This window comes from Aquarana catesbeiana, linkage group LG03 (genome assembly GCF_042186555.1).
Source record: "Aquarana catesbeiana isolate 2022-GZ linkage group LG03, ASM4218655v1, whole genome shotgun sequence".
NCBI classification, from domain to species: domain Eukaryota; kingdom Metazoa; phylum Chordata; class Amphibia; order Anura; family Ranidae; genus Aquarana; species Aquarana catesbeiana.
Window position 1 is genome coordinate 579,362,824 of NC_133326.1, and position 26,847 is coordinate 579,389,670.

The 26,847-nt window shown below is 42.2% G+C and overlaps 1 protein-coding gene across 1 annotated transcript in view; it reads right to left on the bottom strand.

Annotated features, from left to right (window-relative positions):
• Positions 1-5,663: 5,663 nt before the first annotated feature.
• Positions 5,664-26,847, bottom strand: part of RAD51AP1 (RAD51 associated protein 1) — a 34,386-nt gene continuing 13,202 nt past the window's right edge. Inside the window, exons 4-10 of the mRNA XM_073621974.1 lie at positions 25,292-25,401; positions 20,058-20,138; positions 17,533-17,688; positions 15,292-15,435; positions 12,507-12,644; positions 10,097-10,240; positions 5,664-8,363 (exon numbers count right to left, since the gene is read on the bottom strand). Coding sequence (XP_073478075.1) covers positions 8,236-8,363; positions 10,097-10,240; positions 12,507-12,644; positions 15,292-15,435; positions 17,533-17,688; positions 20,058-20,138; positions 25,292-25,401 — 901 coding nt within the window. The 3' untranslated portion in view covers positions 5,664-8,235. The remainder of the gene's footprint in view (positions 8,364-10,096; positions 10,241-12,506; positions 12,645-15,291; positions 15,436-17,532; positions 17,689-20,057; positions 20,139-25,291; positions 25,402-26,847) is intronic.

Genomic DNA, 26,847 nt, shown 5'->3' on the forward strand with positions numbered 1-26,847 from the left:
ATTTATCTCATCCATTTGGCCATTTATAATTCCTACGTACTCTACATCAAATCCACAGAAAGACCCGCCCCTTCCTACAATTAATAGAAGTTGTCACGTCCCTCATCTATTAACAAAGACCCCCCCCCCACAAGACCTTCGCTCTGATGCGGTTAGATGACTTCATGAGTGCCACTTCCCCTTTCACATTCCACCATCTGAAGCAGGCCGAAGATGGCAAAAAAAATGTCGTGTGCAGCAAAAGAGGAATTCGAAAAGATTCCAGCTACCATTGTCCCCAGTGTCCCTCCCAACCTGGCCTTTGCATTGGTGAATGCTTCCAACTTTATCATACATCCCTAAAATATTAGTCCATATTTTTAACCATTTCCATCATCTGTGCTGACGATTTTCCATGCTTCCCCAAATAACCATGCCACTGCCTTCCATGTGAACTGACCCTGGCTTGTTTTTGACTATGCCTCTTCCTACCGTTTGGACTGCTTCCACGTGAACTGACCCTGGCCTGTTTTGTAACTATGCCTCTGCCTAACGCTTGATCTGCTTCCACGTGAACTGGCCCTGGCCTTTTTTATCAACTACGCTACTGCCTACCGCTTGGACTGCTTGCATGTGAATGGACCCTGGCCTGTTTATGGACTATGCTTTTGCCTACCGCTTGGACTGATCTGTTGCCCTGCTACTGTAGTACACAGGGGTCTCACATATGTGAGGGGCTCCAGAATTGTTTTTCCGGATGGAGAAAACAATTCTTTTCTGTTTTCTCCAGGTTTCAGAGTTTCCGGATTAGGGTCTGGAGTCCGGAGGCTTCATAGAGATTTGGGTGGCTCGAAGCCTCTACCCCTGTGCACAGGTCTTACCTGATTGCGGCCCTCAGCCTGCTGCTGACTTACTGCCATCATGCCTCTGCCTGCCGCATTAGCGGACCACAACGCTACCTGGACTATACAAATAATTAGCTGTAGCAAGAGGCAGTATGTTTATGAAGGGCTGGAGAGCGGTACAATAATGAGTGTCTGCAGGTAACCGTGTAGCAGGACTATTATGGCTGTACTGGCTGTCTCTGCCTGGACAATTTCTATGGATTGTGCTGTGCTGACAATATCCTTGTGCTGACTATAGACAATATTCCTGCTTGCTGCCTGGATAATTACTATTGCTGTCGCTAAGCACATTCCTGCCTGCTGCCTGGACCGGTGCCCTCCTCTGTGGATATTACTAAAAGCACAGTTTTTACCCTTTCCGCAATAGAATTTATTTTGGATTGTAATTGTTGGTATGTACATGCTATGTGTTAGAAAAAAGGAAGGGCCTTCAAAAATGATCGGTTGTCAGGAAAGCCCGATGGTGCTATTTGGATGGTGGGCCTCTGTATGTGGCCAGGCTGTGTAAAAGGCTCACACATGTGGTATCACCATACTCAGAGTAGCAGAAAGTATTTTGGGGTGTCATTTTTGCTATGTTTGGGAGATATCTTATAAATGGACAACTTTGTGTAAAAAAAAAAAAAAAAATGCATTTTCATTTTTCTTCCACATTTTCCAAAAACTTCTGGAAAAAAATGAACCGTTCAAAAGACTCATTATGCCTCATAGATTATACATTGGGGTGTTTGCTTTCCAAAATGAGGTCATTTTGGGGGCAATTCCATTGTCCTGGTGCTGCAGGGCCTTCAAAATTGTACCAGGTGGTTGAGAAATGAGATGTGTCATTTATGCTCGTAGAACGCCTGATGGTGCTACTTCAATGTTGGGCCCTTGTATGTGGGCAGGCTGTGTAAAAGTCTCACACGTGTGGTATCCCCATACTCGGGAAGAGTAGCAGAAGGTATTTTGGGGTGTCATTTGTTGTATGCGTATGCTCTGTGAGAGAAATAACCTGTTAATATGACAATTTTGTAAAAAAAAAATAAATCTTCATTTTGCAAAGAATTGTGGGGAAAAAAAAAATCACAACTTAAAAAAACTCCCCATGCTACTTACCTAATACCTTGAAATGTCTCCTTTCTAAAAAGAGGTCATTTGGGGGGCATTTGTACTCTACCGACTTGTTAGGCTCGGTTCACACTAGAACGACTTGTCAGGCGACCTAATCGCCTGACAAGTCGCCTCCTGTTCTGTACAATGGAACCGTTCTAAGGGGAGCGACGCAAGTCGCTCAGACTTAGAAAAAGGTTCCTGTACTACTTTGGGGGCGACTTGCATAGTCTTCTATACAGAAGTCGTTTTGCAAGTCGCCCAGGCAGTCGTGTGCAGGTCGCCTCGGTGAGGCGACCTGCAAGTCGTGCCGCTTCTAGTGTGAACCGGCACTTAGGGTCTCAAGAAATGAGATAGGCCTTCAGTACATCAGGTGTGATCAATTTTCAGTGATTGGCACCATAGTTTGTAGACTCTATAACTTTCACATAGACCAAATAATTTACACTAATTTGGGTTATTTTTACCAAAGATATGTGGCAGTATAAATTTTGGCCAAAATTTATGAGGAAAAATTACTAATTAGCACAATTTTATGACAAACAAATAAAAAGGCATTTTTTTTCACAAAATGTACGGTCTTTTTTATTTATAGCACAAAAAATAAAAAACCCACTAGTGATTAAATACCACCAAAAGAAAGCTCTATTTGTGTGAAAAAAAGGATGCATATGGGTACAGTGTTGTATGACTGAGTAATTGTCATTCAAAGTGTGAGAGCGCTGAAAGCTGAAAATTGGTCTGGGCAGGAAGGGGGTGTAAGTGCACTGTATTGAGGTGGTTAAATGATGAACTTTATCAATCATACTACACTCAGATGAGCGCTGCTGTGTCTCTCTGCTTTTTTGTTCACTGAGCTACTTCCTCCCTCTCAGCTGGCTGCACTGAGGGTAGAATCAGCAAACACATTTTAACCCTTTACTATTGAACGCTATAATTACTTTTTCCCCCCATATACTTTTTTTAGGTCATTTTTTTTTCTTATGCATGAATCATTCATTCTTATGGTCATGGACATTTTTATATCTCCTGTTCCTTTTTTGTCCCTTGCCATTGGCTCCCATATTTTAAGCCATCAGTTTTTTTTTTTTTTTAAATAATCCATAGCCCCACTTTTTTTATCTGCCCACCGAATTTACCCATCGCTTACCAAACGTCACTGCACACCCCCTTTAAAGTATTGTAGCCGGAGTTCTGTTTTTCTTTTTTTTTCATTTGGAGCCATGCTAAGACATCCTTTTTAAAATTAAAATAAAAAATAGCCTGGGAGTTGGCTTTAGGCTCGGTTCACACTGCCACGACTTGGGATCCGACTGGTGAGACCCCAAGTCGCATTACATGTGAAACCCCATGTTAGTCAATGAGAGCTATCTTAATTAGCACTACTGAAGTTGCTTCGACTTTAGAAAAGGTTCCTGTGCTACTACAAGCGACTTCTATCTGACTTGTGCCCATAGACTTTAATGGAAGTCACCCTCCAAGTCGGATCCTTATCTATATTGATGTGATCTGGATCTGACATTACAGAAAGATTACCCAGGCATTACTGAAAGTCGCATCATAGTACTCAAGTTGCCAGCAAGTCAGCTGGTAAAGTCACATCATAAGTTGTGCGACTTTCAGGTCACAGCAGTGTGAACCGAGCCTAAAACTTGCATATATGTTCAAATTTTCTCCAAGGTTTCGGCCAGGTTACAATGACTTCAGCAGCCATGTGACGTGTTTTTTTCACATAGAGAAAGCTAGTAAAATATGAAAACAAGTATGGCTCCAGAGGACAAAGCAAGTGAAGACAAATAAAAATAACACAAATAACATGGGAAAGGTGAATTTTGGCTTTAGTCTGATAATTATATTTACAAACTCTATGCAGTCTCTGGTGACGGGGCTCAATGCATTTGTTATATGTAGGCATAATGTCTAGAATGTACAAAATGGTTAAAGCTAAACTCCAGCCTTACCTTCAGTCTTGCACTGCTTGCATTAGGAATGGGGGTTCAAAAAGGAGCACGGATGGGCAGGGTGCTGTGAGGTTTTCAGAAAGCTGTATAGGGCATATAAAAATCAGAGAAGGCAAAATATAAGATTAAAGTTCAGCTTTACCGCGGAACTAAACTCACAAAAATACTCACCTTCTAACTGCAGTGATGTGATGTGATGGTTAATCCCTCACTAGCCACAGTCATCTTCTCGGCTACTTTCAGATGGCAAGTTTTCAGACTCTTGATTGGTTGGTCGGAGAATAATGTCATCCTGTGTACAGGAGTCCATCATTCTGGGTACAGCTGAATGTGCCAGGAATGCACACTGAGATGCACATGCACAGCTCAGTGTGCATTCAACAGAAAACTGCACACAAGGCCGGTAAGTGTTTATTCCAAAAGAGACATAGCATGTCTCTTCTGCAATAAAAAGCTGCCTGTTTACAGTTTTTTAGTAGTTATGTTTAGTTCCACTTTAAGGCCTACAAAGAAAGAAGACAAGAAACATATGTGTAGCTGCCATCACCTTCTTCATTCTCCTTTTTAGCACCCTTTCTCCTCTTACAGCAACTCCTGCATCTCTTCTCAAGATGCCAACTGGGAAGTAGTGACAAGCTTCATGCTCTGCTTATAGATTGCACGCACACTTACACTGTGTAAAGCACTGCGTCTCATCAAGATAGAGGCCTCCCCAAAATAAAACAGCTGTGGTAACTTTCCGTATGCCTAGTGGCTATGCAGGAATTACTGCACCAGGCATTGATTGTTGATGCACCATCCCACAAGGGCAGAAAACAGGTATGTCTTTTTGTTGTGGATAAAGCAGGGAAGGGTTAGTCTCTATCAAGTTATTTCTTGTTGCCTGTATTCTGCTAAAAGCTTTCCCTTCACTTCCTACCCTGGAGATGCAACAGGAAGTGGGCAGAATTCCCATCTTAGACAGCCGACAAAGAAAGAGGTGTCAGGTCACAAATAGAACATTTTCCCTCACTAATTGCTCTGATGATAACTCTGAATTTTTGGATTTCCTATCATTTTCAGTCCTGGTAACAATGGTCACAAGGACAACCAGAAGACTGAATCTCTCCAGTGGAGAGACAGACTGCAATACAAAACTTGACAAAGGGTCTTATTCTTTCCTACTCTATCCTAAAATAAAATAAAATAAGATTATCTTTTCATAAAACTTAAAGGCCTGGTTCACACCTATGCATTTTTTAGCGCGTTTTCAGTTTTGCAGAAACACACCACAGTCCATTTAACATGGTTTCCTATGGATGTAGTTACCATCTGTGCATTTTATGGAAGGGGCCAAGGACTTTTTTTTTGGTTCCATAGACTTCAAATGGATGAAAAGCATGTATTGAAAAATGCAAAATGCATGAATGTGAATCAGGCCTAATGGAAGACAGAGCAGAATACAGTTGTGAGCACAATCTCTAACAATATAACACACATGAGAGGAGCTCTGACAAGTCTAGTGAACAACTGCTGTTGCCCAAAGCAACATACTCCTAAAAATATTATAGAGACATTGAAATCCTTTCAGGGATGAGAGACCCCTCAGAGTATAGCTGGCTTATAACATAATTACAAGAGGTCATCGAATTACTCAGGGAATCCCAGGCTTTGTATAATACACAGCAGGGAGACACTGTCCTATACAACTTTTAATAGAATAATTTAGTGCACATAATAACAAACCTTAGGAAAAAAATATTAAATTTTATTCAGGTTGGCTATATACACACACATTTTAACATTTCATTGCTAAAGTAGAAATTGTATAAAATTGATTTGCTCTGGAGAAGTGTATAAAATAGATGCGGCAAATATACATCATAGAAAGCACTTGGGCTCCTTGGACACCTACAGTAACTCTAGGACTACATGGCTAATATTAATCTCTTGGTAGCAAGCAATTTCACCATCTGTCAGCAGTCACCTGAACAGGCTAAAACTACACAGGGGATCTGTAGTAGCTGAATCCAGCTACTTGTTAGCAATCATTCTTGCATGACCAAATAATGCTCCATTCATACACAAATGACAGCTACAAGATTCTCCTGCAAGCTACTTGTGTAGCATACCCCATAAGTAGCCATTTGTCTGCCGATCATTTGCTAGACCTAGTGATAAATCACTAACAATTTTAGTAGCAGGATATTTGTAACCTATTCAGGTGACTGCCAGCAAGTGGTTAAATCTCAAGAGATTAAAATTGACAGTGTAGTTCCTGAGCAAAAGACTGCAGTATATACGTTGTGCCGTCTCACACAGTTGTGTACTAAAGACGCAAAGCTGTGCAGTTATATCTTGTTTTCATTGGATATTTGCACTGTTACTGGATGTCACTCCACAACGATTGCCATTGTTTTTTTTTTTTTTATACTAGCTAGTAAGCAACATCATAAATAAAATTAATTGGAAGACAGACTTTAGAGGAAAAGACAAGGGAAAAACATGCAGCAAACAAACAGCCCTCAAATACAGTTAAAAGTACACCTGTACGTGAAAACGCTGTACTGCCTGCCAATTGTACTAATCCAGGATGTAAGTATTCTTGATCTGCCGACTTGTTATGGGTCAGTGAAAGAAATAAGATGTGAACAAGGCAACATCTGCAGAAAGTCGGTGAGGACAACCCCTGAGTGTTTTTTATTTCCATTCATGAAAAATGATCTAACTCCTAACATAGAGGTTGACTTTAAGTTCTCCTGTGCCTGTACCCATAGAGGAAGGCTGTTCAGTGATTTACATCCATCATGTTAACAGGACAGACAAAATCTGTGAAGTCTGGTGAATGTGTGCAAAACAGGTGTGCTTCCATAGATATCTACGCAGTTAAAGTGATTGTAAAGTTTTTTTTTTTTCCCTAAACAAACATGTTATACTTACCTGCTCTGTGCAATGGTATTGCACAGAGCGACTCCGAAGTTCCTTTTCTGAAGTCCCCCGCCAGCAGTCTAGGCTCCTCCTTTTCTCGGTGTGCCTCCTATGTGGGTGCACCTGTGGGCTCGCTCCTGAGCCAGGCTGTGTACATCTACTGACACACAAGCCGCTCCCTCCTCACTGAATTTGACTGACAGCAGCAGAAGTCAATTGCTCCCGTCTGTCAGTCCGTGTTTGAAGAGGGAGGGAGGAGAGTAGACTGCAGCGGGGCACAGCGCTGGATTGATCTAGAAGTCAGGTAAGTGTTCAGAGGAGGAGGGGCACATCAAGTCGCAAAATGTTTTTTAACCTAATGCAGAGAATGTTTTAAAGTGATATTAAATGCATTTTTTTAAAATAACAAACATGTCATACTTACCTACTCTGTGCAGTGGTTTTGCAGAGGGCAGCCCTGATCCTGCTCTTCTCGGGTGCCCCACCGGCGCTCCTGGCCTCTCTCCCCTGCCCCCATAGCTAGCAGCTTGCTTTGGGGGTATCTGAGCCAGCTCGCTCCCAAGCCACTGCTCTGTGTCCATTCACACACACAGAGCCGTGGCTTGGCCCCGCCCCATCTCTCCTCATTGGTTCATTGACCAATGGCTCCCACTGCTGTCTCAGCCAGTGAGGAGGAAGAGCCCCGGAGAGCAGAGGCTGCAGATCGCTGGATCGCGATGGGGCTCAGGTAAGTATTAGGGGGGGGGGGCTGCTGCACACAGAAGGCTTTTTACCGCCATACACAGAATGCATGAAGGTAAAAAACCTTCAGCCTTTACAACCATTTTAAGGTAAAAAAAACATTTAGCTTTAGAAACACTTTAAATAAGTACCTATGGAACCACCTCTCCCTAAAACCACTTTAACTCTGTAGGACTTATTTCAAATCAGTCTTCATCCCTTACACACCCCTCAACTCTTCAGTAAAAGAAAATGAGATGGTCTGTTAGAAAGTAGAAAAAGTAACTTTCTTCTGTCACCTTAAAACGTCAAAGTTTTTACATTTAAAACTTGTCCCTCAATAAAATTAGGCCCCATAAAGCAAAAAACGGTAAGATTAAACAGTTCTGAAAATTTGATAATAAGCAAAAGGATTGCCTTTAGCATTCATGTCTCTCAAGTCTCTGCATGGTTTTAGTTCTGATGAATCCCACAAGGCCAAGCAATTTGTGAAACTTCAGCAAGACTTTCAATACCGGTCAGCCCAGGCATTCCTGTTGGTTGTAGTTCAATAGCTGTTGTGCTGAAGTCAATTTATATTTTGTGGGTATGCCAGTTTATGGAATCTGGGGTCTTTCAGTTCCTACCGAGTAGCAATTCTTCTTCACTGTTCAGATGATTCACCGAAAAATTCAGTGATGGACAGTAGCTGGATGTAATGGCTTGACTCTTGCTAATCTTGACAGTCCAAGGCGCAGTGCTTGGTTAGGAGACCGCACAGTCTCTCCAGTCAGTGGGCTCCGTGCAGTTCCCAAAGAAGCTGGCGGCAAAGGGACAAATATGAAAATACTGTGAGAGTGCAAGCAAAACTATGCAACCTTGGACACACAAGACTGTAGCGGTTATTTAGGATTAGGTGACAACCAAAATAACAATCAACACAAACTCTGAATAACAATAGAACAAACCACATAAAATAATATAAATACAGCTGGTTGTAAAAAAAAAAAAAAGTGAAATGTAGGAGGGTTAATAAATAAAATGGACAATACTGATGAGAAAAGAAAATATGTCAGTCTGTCTTATTGAACAGTAGGCAAAATAGTTTCAGTAAAACATGCAAAAAAAAAAAAAAAAAAAAAAAAAAAACACACAGAAGGCAGGCAGACCCACATGACGCAGCCAACTGCTTGAATACATTAACCTCTTGCGGATGTACCCGTACATTTCTGCCTGCTTACGGGTTTAGGGAGAGCGCGCATCCCTGCCGACATCTGTTGTGATGGTTCACAACAGGAGTCTGTCAACAAGTACCCGCCAATGATTAATGGCCGGGACCTGCTGACCAGCTGTGTGCAATCACAGCCCAGAGACAATCAACACAGAGCTCTGTACAGAGGGAATGATCTCTGTTTCCCTTTCCAGCATCCTGCAATTGAATTATAAGTTGCTGATCCCCACCATTACTAATATACTGAAAAAAAAAAATAATTCCAATATATGTACCATGGTTTGTAGACGCTATAACTTTCATGCAAACCAATCAATATACACCTTTTGGGATTTTTTTTTACCTGTAGCAGAATAAGTTTTGGCAAAATTTATGAAAAAATTTGATTTAAAAAAACTTTTTTTTTTTTTTTTATTGGATAGGTTTTATAGCAGAACGTAAAACACATTTTTGTTTTTTAGTCTTTTGTTGCTTATGCTGCAAAAAATATAAAACCCAGCGGTGATCAAATACCAACAAAAGAAAGCTCCATTTATGTGAAAAAAATTATATCAATTTTGTTTGGGTACAGCGTTGCATAACCAAACAATTACCAGTTAAAGTAGCGCAGAGCTAAATAGCAAAAAATGGCCTGATCATGAAAGGGGTAAAACCTTCCAGAGCTGACGTGGTTAATAATGGCAGATTATACCCACTTACAAAAACCCTTGTATGTGAATCTGACATGGAGCAGTGGGTATAGTACTGGCAAAGAAAACTGTACATAAACATGCCATAGAGGCTAGGAGTCTACGGGCAATTGTCCTCCTCTCTGCTACCTTTGTCATGACTCTTGCCTGGCCATGAGCTAAGACTGCTGAAGCCACCTACTTATCAGCCTTACATCCATGAGTTTTAAAGAAGCAATATTTCTTTAAAATAAAATGATTCAGGGGACTGAGTCAGTTTCTTCTTATTTTTTCTTAATGTGAAAAAAAAAAAAATTAATAAGATACTATAATCCTGTTACAAACTGCACTGACTTCCATGTTCATTACAGCCTGAGGTGAACTGTGCCTAATGCCATGGGCAGCACTAGGATCTGTAGAAGACACCTAGGAGTTTGTGTACACAATGTCCAAGACACACTTGTTAAGCATGTACATTAATAAGTCAAAACTCCTGATCTGTATATAGGTCCCAGGCAGTGACAAGTATAGAATAATAATAGTACAAGTGATGATATTGAAGCCATTGGATTACCATGACAGTCAAGAAACTAGCATTTTCAGAAGGAGCATGGTATTGTAATAAAGGGGGGGGGGGGGGGAATCAGTGCTTACCTGGAGGACTCCATGCTGGTCTTTTCATTCCTACAGAAGGGCTGCTGTGTCCAACTGTATTTTTGAGCCCCGAGGATGGGGCAGCTGTATGCTTGGCTGGCATTGGCTTTATTCTAATGGACACAGGGGCAGGAGATGGATTTGCTGTGTATAAGGAGGTTGAAAATTATTTTTTTATGTTACTTACATATATAAAACACACATATGATTATTCTACAGACATTGGGTTTGATTTACTAAAAGCAAATACCGTATTTATCGGCGTATAACACGCACCGGCGTATAACACGCACCTCAATTTAGGAGGGAATTTTAAGGAAAAAAAACTTTTAGGAGGGAAGTTGAAGGGAAAAAAACTTACATTTAAATGCCCATCATTGCAGCCTTCTCAGTGCAGCCTTGCCCCAGTCCAGCCTTGCCCAGTGCAGCCTTGTCAGTGCAGCCATGCCAGTGCAGCCATGCCAGTGCAGCCTTGCCAGTGCAGCCTTGCCAGTGCAGCCTTGCCAGTGCAGCCTTGCCAGTGCAGCCATGTCAGTGCAGCCTTGCCAGTGCAGCCATGTCAGTGCAGCCTTGCCCCAGTCCAGCCTTGCCCCAGTCCAGCCTTGCTGAAGCCTGTGAGCTTCAAAATCGCCGACCGCGATTTGAAAATGGCACCGCCGGCGCCGAAATACACAGAGCCGGTCCTCGGCTCTTCTCGGCGGCTCTCGTTTACTTTCGGTTCCACTCGGACGGTGAGCGGAGCTATCCGAAACTAGCCGAGTATACTCGGCTAGGTTCGGGCGGCGCTCGAGTGAAACCGAAAGCCGCCGAGAAGAGCCGAGGACCGGCACTGTGTATTTCGGCGCCGGCAGCGCCATTTTCAAATCGCGGTCAGCGATTTTTTAATCCTGACAGGTCAGGATCGCAGGGGATCGGCGTATAACACGCACCCGCGATTTTCCCCTGATTTTAAGGGGAAAAAAGTGCGTGTTATACGCCGATAAATACGGTATGCTGTTCAATTTGCAAGGGAATTGGCCCCAAAGCGAAGTGAATGAAGTGAAGCTCTGCTGACTTCCAATCATGTGCCAGTAAAAATCATTTTTTTACATTTCCTTGCACATGATTGGGTATTCTTTGCAAAGCGAAACTTCACCATATTTACTAAGCTCTGGGGCAAACTCCCTTGCAAAATGCAACTTCCCTTGCAAAGCGAACAGCCTATTTGCCTTTGCAAATCAACCCCATTACATTTAGGGCCTGTGTCTGCAGGATTCTGATTGCAAAAGAAGTGATTCTTTCCCCAAAAAAGTCAATAGAAATGCAAAAGAAGCTTGAAGCAGCTTAGGGGGTCTACTGTAGGTCAGTTTTACCTGTCAATGAACTGTTAGGGCTCGTTCACAACAAACGTGCATGAAAACTGATGGGAGAACCTCGCAGATTTTACCTGCAGACATGAGTTTACATCAGTTTTTGTGCATGTTGACATCAGTTTTCATGTGCATCAGTTATGTGCCTTGTTCACACCACAGTGCTAATGTCATGTCAGTTTTCTTTCCGCACAGCGAACAGCATAGATGTTGCAAATTCCTGCGCAAAAAAAAAAAAATTTGCATGGGATACCGGTGTTGTGATGTGAACAGGGCACATAGAGAACAATTGTTTTTTTTTGTGCCCTTGCAGAACCCGTGCAGAAAAACTGACGTCTCTGCACATGGTATGAACAAGGCCTTAATGATCTTAAGGCCTTATACACACTGGACATTTTTACAGCTACTGTGTTTGGCTTCAGGTGTTTTTTTCTGCAGACAGTAAATTCCCCAACATGTTATCCTATGTGTCCATGCACAATACTGTGTCCAATACGGTCATCAGAGTTTTTTGGCAGGGGCGTTTTGTGGCTTGAAAAAAAAAACAAAAAACAAAAAACAAAACAGAACAGAACTAGTGGGTTTTAAGAGAAGTTTTTCAGCTATAAAGATGCTCTAACTCTGATAAAAGCTGAAAAACACGGCTATCAGCGTTTTTGAGCCATAAGCTTTTGTGGGAGTATAGTTTTGTAAAAAAAAAAAAAAAGCTAAAAAATGCTGAAAAACGCTACTGCAAAATGCTTAAAATTTCCTTTCTACAGCTAACACTACTGGCATTTTTATAATGTACAGTGTGCACGAGGCCTAAACGTGTCTCAAGCCGATGTCCAATGCAAGTAGAATGCAGTTGAATGCAATCTGCTTTGCCACAAGCCGTAAGCACAACACAGGCCTTTCTACTAGAACATACACTCTTCATGCAGGTAATGTTTCTAGTAGCTGAGTATTTCTAACTGCAGGATGCAACATAAAATCCCAAAAGATACATGCAGATGTGTTAAGCATCGGACTGATATTTTTGTAAAAGATACCAGAGAAGTTATCTAAATATGGTTTCTTACAGACTGTGTTGGACAGTGTGGAGTTTTCTTTCTTTGTGCTCTTGGGTTTTGCACATTTGCTTGCTGCTGTCTTTTTAGACTTCTTAACTTCAAACTCCTCATCTCCACTAAAACTGCTTTCATTTTCAGATTCGTCACCTGAAATAAGGTAGCAGATAAGGTAAACAATAGCTAAACCCCAAATAATATATTGCAGCTAGATGTGGTGTTTGCATTAGTTTTCTTTTCAGGCTTTATTTCCACCTGATGATCCTGCCAGTAATATACTTCCTGTCCTAGGGTAACAATACTCACTCATCATACTGTATTTATGGAGGAGCAGAGTTGTTACCCCAGGATAGGACTATAGAAGACGTCCTTCTTTTCTCCATAACAGAGGAGAGGTGTTCTGTAGTAGTTCACAGTGATAACTGAGAATAATAAAATTCATAAGATTGCAGCACACGGGAAATTTTCAGCTCCCAAGATTTCTGGCAGCATCAACCGTTATTTTTTTTAAAACTTGAACAGATAAAACAATCTTGATGGTTTGAACAGACCAAAAGGGAGCAAATAAGAGAAGTTCATAGTTAAAGTGGATGTAAACCCTGTCCCATACCCAGTGAAGTGAACAGCCTCGGATGATACACAGAGATGAAATAAATCTCCTTACATATGTTTTACATACATATCTGCCATCTTCAGCTTTCTACATTCTTTAGAAAGTGCACATCGTGTTATAAATCTTTCTTCTTGTTTCAGCAGCGGGTGCGGAGTCTAGGCATACACTGTGTGAGAGCTGATTGGAGGAAAGGCACACCCCCCCTCCCCTTCCACATAGGCATTGGAACGAAGAAACTTGCAGAGCTGCAGTCTGAATAGATAAGCTCTCCGCTTATCTATCTTTAAGTTCCCTCCCTGACACAAATTTCCAGCTGCATTTATCTCCTTTGTAGGAGAACTTGTCAGAAGTTATCTTGCTGATAACAGTGGAACGGAGCAGCAGAAAGACACGACACTTAGGGCTTTGGAGAGAGATATGTAAACACTATAGATATATATGGTCAGATTTCATGAATGGGGTTTACAACCACTTTAAGGTTGACATTAGGGTTTTCCCGATGCAACTTTTTTTTAGGACAGAGTACAAGTACGGATACTTTTTTCAAGTACTCGCCGATACCGATTACTTTTTTTTTTAATGTCATGCGACAGTTTTCAAAGCACACAACAGATTAGGTGGCACTGATTAAGCAGCACTGATGGCTGGCACTGATGGGCATTGGGCACTTATAGGTGGCATTTATGGGCACTGATGGGCAGGCACTGAAATGCCATGAGAGGAAAGGCTGCCTGCGACGCCCATCTTGGTATTCCTTGCACTCGGCCGTATAAAAGCAGCAGCGGCCATCTTGTTACACCCAGCCCGAACTATATGGGCTGGGTGTAACAAGATGTCTGATGCTGGCTTACTGTGGCCGAGTGCAGGCTGTTCCAAGATGGGCGTTGGGATGTCCAACCGTTGACGTCGACACGGAGCGCCACTTCCGCTGTTCCGCCCGCTGACTTCCAGTTGCGCCGGGTTGCCCAATCTCTACAAGGTTCAAGCATCGGGAGCATTTGTGCGAATACAAGTACTCGCGCAAATCCTCGGTATCGGTACAACCCTAGTTGACATACACTTTAGCCACAACTTATCTAGTTTTAGAAGCAGTCATACACTGAATCAGGTAGCTTTTAAAAATACACGAGGACAAAGCTTCAAGATAAATACATCTACTGTATGTCATGGTCTTTTGGCTACTCACACTCTTTATAAAACGTTGCCCACAAGGACAAGTCTAGCACAACTACATTGTGTACTTAACTTTCATGATTGTATTAAATGGATCTACACATTCTCTGTAAAAACGGTACAAGTTTTTCATGACTAGGTTACGCAGGTGATGTACAACTGAACTTAAAGGGGTTGTAAACCCTTGTGGTTTTTCACCTCAATGCAGTCTATGCTATGAGGTGAAAAAACCCCAGTGCCCCCGTTTTACATACCTGAACCCTCTCTTCCTCACGCCGGGGATGAGCACACCACCTCCAGCCGGTGTCTCGTGTCCTGATTGGCTAGATTGATAGCAGCGCAGCCATTGACTCCCGCTGCTGTCAATCAAATCTAATGGCGTGGTCGCCAGGGGCGGGGCCAAGTCCTGCTGTCTGTGTCAATAGACGCAGCAGCATGACACACACCCGCACGGATGACCCGAGGGAGAGCACTTCTCTGACGGGGCACTCAAAAAGGGGAGAAGCCAGAAGCGCAGCTGAGGGACCCCAGAAGAAGAGGATCGGGGCCACTCGGTGCAAAGCCAACTGCACAGAGGTGGTAAGTATGACATGTTTGTGTTTTTTTTTTTTAAAACACAAACCTTTACAACCCCTTTAAGACCTGATTTCAAGAGAAATGTAAGGACTGAAGCACTCTTGAGATTCGGTCCAATGCGAATTTTAGAGCAACACATGCCATTCATTCATCAAAATGCACAGTGACACACTACCGTGCTTTGTGGTCTGCTTCCTTGAAAAAAATGCTGCATGTTATGATCCATTCCTGTGCACTGGCAGCCCATTCAAATGTCAGATGACATTTCATGAACATTTGGATCTTCCATACTAACATGAAGTCTGCCAGTCACCAAATATGACAACAAAATGCAACACAGTCACATACAGTATATGCTACACAGAGATGTGAGACTTCAGATTCACACTGATATTTTGTGATGAAGTGATTTGAGGAATATCACAATCTCCACACCTTTTCTCTTGGCCTTTGGAGTGTTTTTTCCCTTCTTCTCATTCTTGGCCTTTGGAACTTTGCTTGCTCCTGCTTTTTCGGATTTCTTGACTTCAAATTCTTCATCATCGCCACTGTAACTCTCATCGCTCTCAGAGTCCCCATCTGAAAAAGCAGAGGTGACCGGTAAGCTTTAACAAAAGATAGCACTTTATTCTTCTGAGAAGTTATTCAGTCAGTTAAAGAATTCATATATTATTTGCATCTAAACTAGCAACTTACATCCCAGCTCCAGCCAAAACCTTTTTCGACAGAGCAGGGAAGATGTAAAATGTCTGTAAAAACTTGACTACAGCTCAAAGAATATGTAAACCCAACATTTCATATTCCTTATATGTGCCTGCTATAGTGTATAGTTGTGTTAAAAATTATCTTGTTCTCTTTATATTGCTTCCTTTGTGTGAAATAACTTCTGTTTCTGCTAGTCCCCCTGCTTTCCTTTCTCAAACTGACCATACTAGGCATGAGAGCACAGCGTGGGCAGTCTTCTAGCTGTGCTGGGAGTTAATCCAATGATCAGAATTGTGCTGACATGACATGGGAAGATCAATGTACTGCTATTTCTCCTCCCTGAGCTTCTTATACAGCTGAGAACAGAGGGAATGTGATCACTTTAAAAAAAAGGGGGGGGGGGGGGAGTTATTTATAATGTTTTTAGATCTATACACAAATATTTTGCCTTTCATTTCTATTTTAAACCTAATGGATTACCCCAACATTTCATATTCCTGATATGCATCTGTTGTACTTGTATGAAAAAGTGTTTGGTTCTCGTTGCATTTCTTTCTTTGTGTGGAATACCTGGTGATCCTGACAGTTTCCCTTCTCAATGCAAACTGACCACACTAGGCATGGAAGCACATCCAACACAGTATAGTCTTCTTCTTTGCATTCTAGTTGAGAGCACAGCCTGCCTGTAATCGAATGGTCAGATATCTGCTGACACGCCCCCCTGCAGAGCTCTTTACTGGGAAGGTCCGTGTGCTGCTGTTTCTTTACCTCCTGCTGACATGCCCCCTTGCACAGCTCTTCAGTGGGAAGATCAGTATGTTGCTGTCCCTGCAGTCTCCACCCCAAGCTCTCTAAGCCCCTTATGCAGCTGAGAACAGTGGTCATGAGGGTCACTTATAAAGAAAAAAGAATTATAATATATATATATATATATATATATATATATATATATATATATATATATATATATATATATATATATATATATATATATATATAATTTTTTTTTTAATGTACACAAACATTTTGTATTTTTATTTTAAATTTTATGGGTTGTTTTCACAAGATAAGGGTTCACATACTTTAATATATAAAAAAAACAAAAACAAAAAAGACTTGCCCTGCTCATGTTAAAATAATAAAAGCAGATCTCACTGTAATTCTCACCCTATACTTTGCGCTGTCCCCACAGGCTCACTGTTCTGGAATCCAGCATTGTTCCTCTTGTGTGTTAAATAACATAACGTGTCATTCAACTCACTTTGTGTGGGATCAGGGGAACAAGGACTTATAAGAGAACAGTGCAGACATTATGTAACGCTGCTCTCTTCAGAATTCAGGAGCTGCCCACTGCCAGAAAAAAAAACCCATGACATCACACGGCTGGACTGAGTATACAAAAAAAAAAATTAAAAAACTTTGGGCTGTAAATTTATATTAATAATTCCAGTGTCTAAAAAGGCCTAATTGCACCGCTCAGGAAAAATGAAGTTCCCAAAACATTAATGTAGAAAGTATAATAATATTTATGGATGTAAGTCTATGTACATAAAAGCAGCCGCATAAATAAGACAAATGTACACGTAAGTAAAAAAAAGTCCTTAGTACATATGGACAAAGTTCCAATACTGAAAGCAGCGCTCCAATTAAATTTTGATTGGAGCGCTGCTTTGAGTGTTGGAACTTTGTCTATATGCACTAAGGACTTTTTTACTTACATGTACATAAACTGATAAATCTTCTAGTTCCCTAGTTGTCATTCTGACCCACTAGCATGAAAGTTTTTTAAGTCAAGGATCCAAAACAAGCATTACAAGCAAAAGTTCCATGCTTTAATCAAATTGATGATTTACTCTGATGTGAAGCCAATTCACTAGGAGTTTCAACATGTCACCTTGTATATTTTGTGTGTATAGCCGACAGCTTAAAGCTGTACTAAAAATCCGAAGCAAAAGTAAAAATGCGACTTACAAACTGCAGCGTCTGGCTTAAATTCATCTGCATCCTCTTCACTGCTGCTGTCATCTTTCAGGAGTTTTCTCTGCTCTGCGATTGCCTTAGATGCAGCTTGCCTGCGACTCCTGCCATTTACTGCCTCTTCATTGCTCTCTGTGATCTCTTCAAGACCTATGGAGTATAGTGGGGAAAAAAAAGTATTTGTCACTTACTGTAAAATCCTTTTCCTTGAGTACATTGTGGGACACAGGATGAGTATTCAGGCACATTGCATTATGTTGCTGCCTTTAGATTGATCACTGGCAAACAAAGCTGTAAGCACAGTCCACTCCCATCATGCCTCAGTTTTGTTAGCAAGCAAAAGTAGGAATGGATCATACGAAGCAGGGACTTGTGTCCCATAATTTACTCAAAGAAATTCACCGCCAGAACAGAAAGGGTTAATGTTGTCTGTGACCAGGTTACTTGTAATGCAGCAGGGAGCCCAAGTACTGTCCAGGGGATCACAGAACCGATGCAAGTGCAGAAGAGATGGCTGGAAGGTAACGAGGTCTGTGCTCACTCAAAGAAAAAGTAGTGCAGAAGGGCTTAGAGTCCGGGCAGCCATGGAAGTTAGGACCAGGACCTGTAAAGCACTCTGAAGTGGATTCAGCATGATACACCATAGGTGCCTAGGCGAGCGTCTAATGCAGTCCAACGCTAGTAGACACATTAAAGACCGGCACCACTTCTTCTCGATAGGGTCTGGGTACAGCTTCCTTGGTATTGCTAAGGATCAGCTGAACTGAAAACCTGCAAAAGGAACCCATGCTGGCTCTGCAGCTGCTGAAGAAACTTGCTAGATGAAAAAATAAGAATTAAGAAAGAATTTCTTCTATGACACTAGCAAAAAACAGAGGCATACTGTGAGTAGGGGGGTTATACTGGGCTGTCCTTACAGTTTTGTTTTGACAGTTTCCAATCTCCTGAAGCCACCGTAGCCCAATGTACATGGATACTCATCATGTGTCCTGTAATATGCATTTAAGAAGTTAACATTGTTAGGCAATTTCAGTTTAATGATGCACCTTGATCTGCTTCACAATCTCATATGCAGTAAAATGCTTAAGCGTTTGTAAAACTCCAACTTTGTTTTATTTTCTGATAGAGTGGGGAATGGTTGGAGGCATTCTCCTTCGTTTCCTGCTCCATAGAAAAAAGTAGGAAGCAAATGGTAATTTTTCTGAAGTCACAGGTAATATACGCTCTTAGAAATTTGTTAAAAGCGTTTTTTCCCCATTGAAGGTTTTTCTCCACTATTCCTTTTTCAACTCAAAACTTTGGGATTCCCTAGCACTTTCTGTCCTGGGAACAATGTGAGGCTGAAATGTCCCTTCAGACAGTAACAAAAAACGAACACGGTTCCGCAATCTTTCAATCTCCACCCAATACAAAAACAAAAAAGTTTTGGTTTTGCATACACTATAAGTTCCCTACTCCCCCTATATTTGCCCAGTTTTCAGGGAAGAGCAGTGAGGTCATACATACATATATACAATCTGATACAGCAACATTTCCAGGCATATAATAGCTCCCTATGAATGCATGATATCAAACAGGGAAAAACTGCATCACGGTATGTCAGCCATGGGTTCTGCTGTTGTTTACAAGAGGGCTGTAGAGGAAGGGGAGAACCTTTGTCCTAATAAAGAGAGAGGACACCGAAGAACATTTCCCAAAATATAATCTTCACAGTGCCTCATGCTGTTTGTCTGACAGGTTTTCAAAAAATGATTTGCATTTATGTCTATACAAACACAAAAAGAATTGTATTACCCAGAACACTGACCTTGAAAAAGTCACGTGTCGGGTGACGCAACGTGTAGGAGGTGTCAGTGACGGGAAGTATTGAGGCTGGTCAGCAGCTCGTTATAATCGGTGTGAGGACTCACCGTGCCCCAAGCGGCTGATTGTTTTTCTCCATCCAGGCACTGATTATCCAGGCTAATGTGAGTGTACCTAGTGAAGTGCTGCTATTCTAAAGCAATCGTTTATTGCACAATGATGTCTCTTCTTTTTATTTCATATATTCGCGATATCTGATAACATCCATCTGGAAGCCCCTCATAACATACAGAAATATTGGGGGATTTTGTGAACAGATCTATCTTTGGCACATATGGGATTCTGCTTAACAATATACATTAGTATAATGCATACTCTCTATAATTAAGAACGGCTATCAACACACAGTTTCAAGTTAGGATTTTTAATCATATGAGAGAATTCTTTGTATTTCTATCAATATTGGATGATATGTATAGCAAATATATTTATATTTATATTTATCGGATATCACAGGCGGTTGCCTGTGATTTATTTACTCTGTGGAGCATAAGATTATAGCTCAGTGGTTATAGTGTTTCTGACCTGACCAGACCCATATTTATTCTAATTATTTAATTATCTTATTATCACTTGGAGGAATTGATTTATTTATAAACTGTGCACGGATTGACTGGAAGGTTAATATCAGCGCAACAAAATATTTTATTTATTACCCAGAACACTGCTGTCCACGCTACAGTTTGAGAAAGACATTTCTGGATCTTTGCCATCAGTGGGAAGGAAGGCAGGAGACACTGCAAAACACACACAAAACAAGCAAACTGAGCCATAGGGATAAACAAGATTGCAACAGCAAAACTATTTAAACTTAAAAAAAAAAAAAAAAAAAAAAAAAAAATCTGTCTCACAGATATAATCAAATATTAATCAGGCAGCTGTTTCCAAGCACAGCGGTCCGGGGGGGGGGTGGGGGGGGGTGGGGCGACAGAACATACCTGCACTTACCTTTCAGCCCTCTAAAGTGCACCAAGAGTGGACCTTGAAACCCACAAGATTCTAATTGACACCTTCTGGTATTGAAGGCTGGCTCTCTCCTGCAACTTTCTATTACCCAAGAAGGAAGGGGGGGGGTTGGTCTCAGGCAGACAGAAGAATTCCAGGAAAGAGAAAAGACATCTGTATTTAAAATCTTCTGGCTTTACGATCAATTAAGTGCAACAAGGTGTGTGCTACCTCACGGAGCTCTTTCTTTTGATTACAATTTAATTTTAATAAATGCATCTGTATAGCAATATAAATCTATAGTGAAATATATATACTCGCGCTATGTTCTAAACAATAATGTGACCAATCTCCTGCCAGCTACTGATCACTAAGTGTGAAATCACTTATAACTTAATTACCAATATTCACAGCGCATACAGTAAATACATCAGTTAAACCAATCTTGTAAAATATGTGCAGTTGAGAAAAACTATTATAGTCCAACTAGTATTATAACAAAAAGTCTTAATTGTGATCCATTCAATGAACAACAGTCCTCCAATAAAGTGCTCTGTGCTCCAAAATTCATAATAAAAGTGTTCTAGGTAAACATGCTGTGCAGCGTGGCACACACCCCTCTTGCTCCCCTTACTCACCAGAAAAAATGGACCCTCAGCTTTTCAGTCTGGGGGTCAGAGTCGCTTATATCTGGTGATAGGGGTGCCACAAATTCTTCTCTGTTCTTATAAATCTCCAATCTGCTGCTTCTATCAGCAGCTCGAATTTCCACCAGGCTCAACAGAAAGAGAGTGTTCTCATAGTGTAGTAATTTTTTAAAAAATGTATTGGCACAATTAAAAATCACACTTACAGAAAATCAGAACAAACAGGCTAATCTGTGATAGTAGGCTCTCCGGGTTCGCCGCAACTCGACGTGCGTTCCATGGACTGCGGAAGTGACATAGTTGGTTAGGGAACAGGAAATTGCGTCAACGCGTTTCACCCCCTCCCAAAGGGGCATCATCAAGGACATAAATTTCTGGTCTCTTAGCTGCTTGATTTATACACAAGGAGAGATACCTCCCTCTCGTGACTCAGTTGCTTTAGATCACTTCCTATAGGGTGTATTGGCTTAATTCCCAAGTTAAACACTAGTCACTCCCTCCACCCAAGGTGACCAATAATCAGGGGTAGATTACATAATTTCTTTAGGTGTCTCGCTTCAATCCTGTATTATTAATATCACTTCCTCCACTCACACATAGATAACCAACTATCCATATTCCAGCATATTGGCAGCAATATGGAAGATATATCAAAAAGCCTCTATCTAATATCTGCAAGAGATTCTAATTCTACTGTATATATAATCAAAAATTAGATTGTGGATTAATAAATCAATTGGAATTGGAATCCCTTGCAGATATTAGACAGAGGCTTTTTGATATATTGTCCATATTGCTGCCACGCAGCCTCCGCGCGCGGAAGGCTACAGGCATGAGAGCATGGGAGGGAGAGAAGAGCTTCACCGCTTATTTCACGGCCGAAGAGGGGCACAGCATCCAGGCGCCCTCTGAAGCTGGACTCCTCAAACCTCCTCTTCAACAGTGAGGCCCAGAGAACAGGCCGACTGTGGCCCGGAAGACAAGGACAGGTGGGAGGCGCAGGCTGTGAGGGAGCACAATTATACACTGACTACCTGCAGACAAAGATTGGGGCAGGGACTGCAGAATAGGACAGAGCTAGAGTTCTCTGTCTCCTCTCAGCCCCCCTCTTTTTCGGTACCCCCCCCCTCTCTGTTCCCTTCCCTCTCTCTCTGTCCCCCCCTTTCTCTTACACTCCTTTCTCTGTGCCCCCCTCTCTCTCAGTTCCCTTCTCTCTTTCTCACACCCTCTACAGTCACCTTCCCTCTCTGTTCCCCCCATCTCTCTCACTAAGCCCCCCTCTGTTCCCTCTCTCTCAGCCCCCCCCCTCAGCATCTCTTTCACAACCCCTCTCTCTCCCCCACTGTCCCCTCTCTCTCACACCCACCTCTCTCCCCCCACCTCTCTCTCACCCCCCCCCCCCACCTCTCTCTCACACACCCCCCCCTACAAGGGGGGGTTGTGTGGAAATACCTGGTCTGTCTGATAGAATGGAAACAACAGAAAAAGAGACCTGGTGCTCAAGGCACGGTACAAGCCCTCCGGATTTTATAGGCAGACCAGGTAATATAGTAAAAAAAAAAAAAAAAAAAAAAAAAAAAAATGAACTTTTTTAGTATACATACAGTAAAACTGCATAAGCAATGAATAAAAAAGTTACAATGTACCCCAAATTATACAAAAAAAAAGTTACAATGTACCCAAATTAGCTGCCCTAAATGCAATTCTGGGCTAGCATATGCACATACTGACGATGACGCCTGACAAACAAACAAATAGCAATAGAAGTTGTACTTACAAAAATGATGGAGCAAATCGTTAATACAAACAACCAGGGATCTGATGGTCAATGCTCCCACAGATCGAAGAAGTGGCCATGGTGGACCCAGATGGTGATACAGAGAAGGAGGGTGTGAAGGAGAAGAAACAGAGGGACGGCCACTGTCCCAGCTACAAGGAACCTAGGCATAGGAGCGTAGCTCCTGCCAAATTGTGGCCAGCAATCAACCAACTTATTTATTTCAGTTGGGCACTCTGGCTCAAAAAGGTTCGCCATCACTGCCCTATAGGAAGTGATGTAATTCAATTGAATCACAAGGGGAAGGTATCTCTCCTCATGTATAAATCGAGCAGCAAGGAGACTGGAAGTTATGTCCTTGATGATGCCCTGTGGGAGGGGCAATTTCCGGTTCCCTAACCAAAGATGTCGCTTCCGCCGTCCGTTGAACGCACGCCGAGTTGCAGCGAACCCAGAAGAGCCCTACTATCACAGATAAGCCCGTTTCCTCTGATACTTTGTCAGTGTTATTTTAATTGAGCCAATAAATTTTAAAAAAGTTTATACACAATGAGAATGCTCTCTCTCTCTCCCCAGACTGAAAAGATGAAGGTCCATTTTTTCCTGGGGGAGTAAGGGGAGCAAGAGGGGTGTGTGCCACACTGCACAGCATGTTTACCTGGAGCACTTCAGCACTTTTATTATGAATTTTGGAGCACCGAGCACTTTATTGGAGGATGGTTGTTTATTGAATGGATCACAATTAAAACTTTTTGTTATAATACTGGACTGAAATATTTTTTCTTCACTGCACATATTTTACAAGATTGGTTGTTTTTACTATGTGCGCTGTGAATGCGCTGTGAATGCGCTGTGAATGTTGGCAATTAATATAAATCTATAGCCTCCTGTCCTCTTTCCAAATCACAGAATGTTTTGTATTTTATGAATTCATTAAAAAATATGAAGCATTCTGTGAAAGGACAGGAGAAACGAGGAGTAGGCAGTAGTGTTGCTATGTAGGAGAGCTGCATCATTCTTATCGGTGTATGAGCTGTGCCATCAATGTTCTGCTAAATTGTAAAATGTGAATAAAAGAGAGATCAAGGATGTGGCATACACCTCTCTACATGTAACGATTAGTAAGCCAGCAGATTCTAAACACGGATATATTTCTTGGCGTTCTTCTTTAAGGAATACACATGAAACCTTCAGGTGTTTGCAACATTTTATTGTATTTAATCTGCGTATAACACACACTTTTTCCCCTGAAAATAGGGGGAAAATTACGGGATAGTGTACCTCGGAGGGGAATGAGCGCTACCATCTCCTGTTTACACGGCTCTAACGTCACACACACAGTCCCGCCTCAGCCACTGGCATTGGTCCAGTGTTCTGTCTATCATAGGAGCTGGTCCAATGCCGATGGCGGAGGCGGAACTGTGTGTGTGACTGCCAAGCGAGAGCCAAAGTAAACAGGAGATGATGGCTCAGCGATTTCCTGCACTGTTCAGGCTGCATTGATAAAAGATGGTGAGGGCTGCAGATGAGCACTGAGGCTAAAAATAGGCATTAATCAGGCTGCATTGAAGAGATGGGCTGCAAATGGGCATTGATCAGGCTGCATTGATGAGATGGGCTGCAAATGGGCATTGATCAGGCTGCATTGATGAGATGGGCTGCAGATGGGAATTGACCAGGCTGCATTGAAGCTGCAGATGGGCATTGTTCAGGCTGCATTGATGGGAGATGAGGAGGCTGCAGATGGGTACTAATCAGGCTGCATTGGTGGGCACTGCCCCTCTTTTAATTAAAAGTTGTTTATTTAAAAAATATTTTTTTCCCAGAAACTTCCCTCTTAAAATGAAGGTGCGTGTTATACGCTGATAAATACGGTATATACAAACACATGTATACACGAATAGCTGGGGATGCACTGATACCAGTTTTTTAAGACCAGGTACGAGTATTGATACTTTTTCTCAAGTACTCACTAATTACCAATACCTATTTTTTAGTGTCATGTGACTTTGTGGCTCGTTCACACCATAGATGCATGAAAGCTGATGGGAAAACTGCTCAGATTTTGCTTGCAGAGAAATCAGTTTCACATCAGTTCTCATGTGTGTTTTAGTGAGTTTTTACAGCCTGTTAACATATGTGCGGGCTGGCCGCAGTACGATTTGAAAAAGAGTCCTGTGCGATTTCAGTCCGATTCAGGTGCGATTTGTAATCTCATACACTAAAAATTCGCATTGGACTCGCACCTGAACCTCTGAACAAAAACGCACCAGACCAGGCTTTGAAATTGCACTGCAAGCCGGCCCGCACATATGTGAACCGGGTCTGAAGGCGTCAGTTTTAGTATTGGAGCATTTGCACAAGTACTCATGCAAATGCTTAGTATCGGCACCGATACTGATATCCGTACAATGCTACTAAAAGCAATATCTGTCGGGCCTCTTTTGCACGCAGAACTACAAAAACCAGATAATACATAAAGCCAGTCCTACAGACGATCATTAATGCATAGTAAGCATACCGGTTCTGGGAGTATTTTCATCATTTTCTATAATCGCTGATGTTTTCTGTACAGACAATGCCAAAGCGACTTCCAGATCTCTCTGGTAAATTTTTTCATCCAAAGGCAACCTTAAAGAACCAAAAAAAAAAAAAAAAAAAAAAGTGTAAGATAAAAGGTCTTTATAAAAGTGAGAATCTTATTCAGATGGTATGGGAAAGAAACACTATGAGGCTAATGCACAAACGGAATCTAAATAAAAACTGAGCAGGATTCACTTAATTGATACAATAATTTGAAAAGGAAAATGCGGTTTATTTTATTTGCACATCAAACCTACAGTTTGAATGAGGATACTCAACATCTTTGGTACGTTAACCCTTATACCTTGTTTTTTTACTATAAAATGTAAAATAGCAATATCTCTTCCCCTCATTATTATACGCATTTTGACTAGATGCACAGAGATGCACTTAGTGTAAACTAGGCACAGACTAGTTTACACTAAGTGGCTCATCAGTGCTCTGACTGGCACTCCGGCTGGGTTCACACTGGTGCCTTGCGGGAACCACAGCGTTTCCTGTGCCGGTTCCCGCATCACACCTGACTCGCAGGCAGTTTACACTGCTCTCTGCGAACAGCTGCGGGTGTCAATATAAAGTTCACGACAGCCCCAGCTGTGGCTCCCTGACAAACGCAAGTGTCCTGCTATATCCTGGGCGGCAGTGGGTTCACAGCCGGGGATGATCGGTGCGGCGGGAGGGACAGCTGTGAGCACTGATCTCCCTGTATAGATTTTTAGCAGTCGGCTGCTTCGCCTCCTCTCCCTCCCGTGGCTGTCGGCTAAAAAGCTACACCAGGAGATCAGTGCTCACAGCTGTCCCTCCCCCTGCACCGATCATTCCCAGCTGTTTCCTGTGTACTCCTCTGGCCCTGTCCTCCTCCTCCGGCCCCCTGTGTGCTCCACCAGCCCCCTGTTCTCCTTCTCCAGCCCCCCTCTGCGCCCTCCTCCATCCACCCACCCCCCCTGTGTTCTCCTCCAGCCCCCTGTCCTCGTATTCCACTCCCCCCCGTGCCCCCGCAGCCGGCTTCCTTCCTCTCCCCGCCGGCTGCAGGGGACGTGTCAGGATGGAAAGCGGAGGAAGGGACCTGCAAGTATGTAATTTACCCACCGTTTCCTTTTCTGAAATGGACACAGTATGCTAACGCTTGCTCCTGTGTCCTGTGAAAACTGAGCAAGTAAACTGTGTGTTACTCAGCTTCAGTTTATGAATGGACAGGAGTCGCTGTCTCCTTCTACTGTCCATTCATCTTCAATGCTGAGAAAGGGACTAGGGAATCTCTGTGCTCAGTCCCTTTCTCTGTCTAAAAGGGGAGATGTCAGGGGTCTGTTCAGACCCCTGATATCTCACCAAAGCCCACCAACATGGCTGATTAAAAAAAAATGCAATAAACATTAAAAAAAGTTATTGTAAAAAAAAATAAAAAATAAAATAAAATAAAATACTACTGACACCACTCCCCCTGCCCTACCAACACTGATCACTTCCCCAACCCCCTCCCCCCAAAAAGCATTG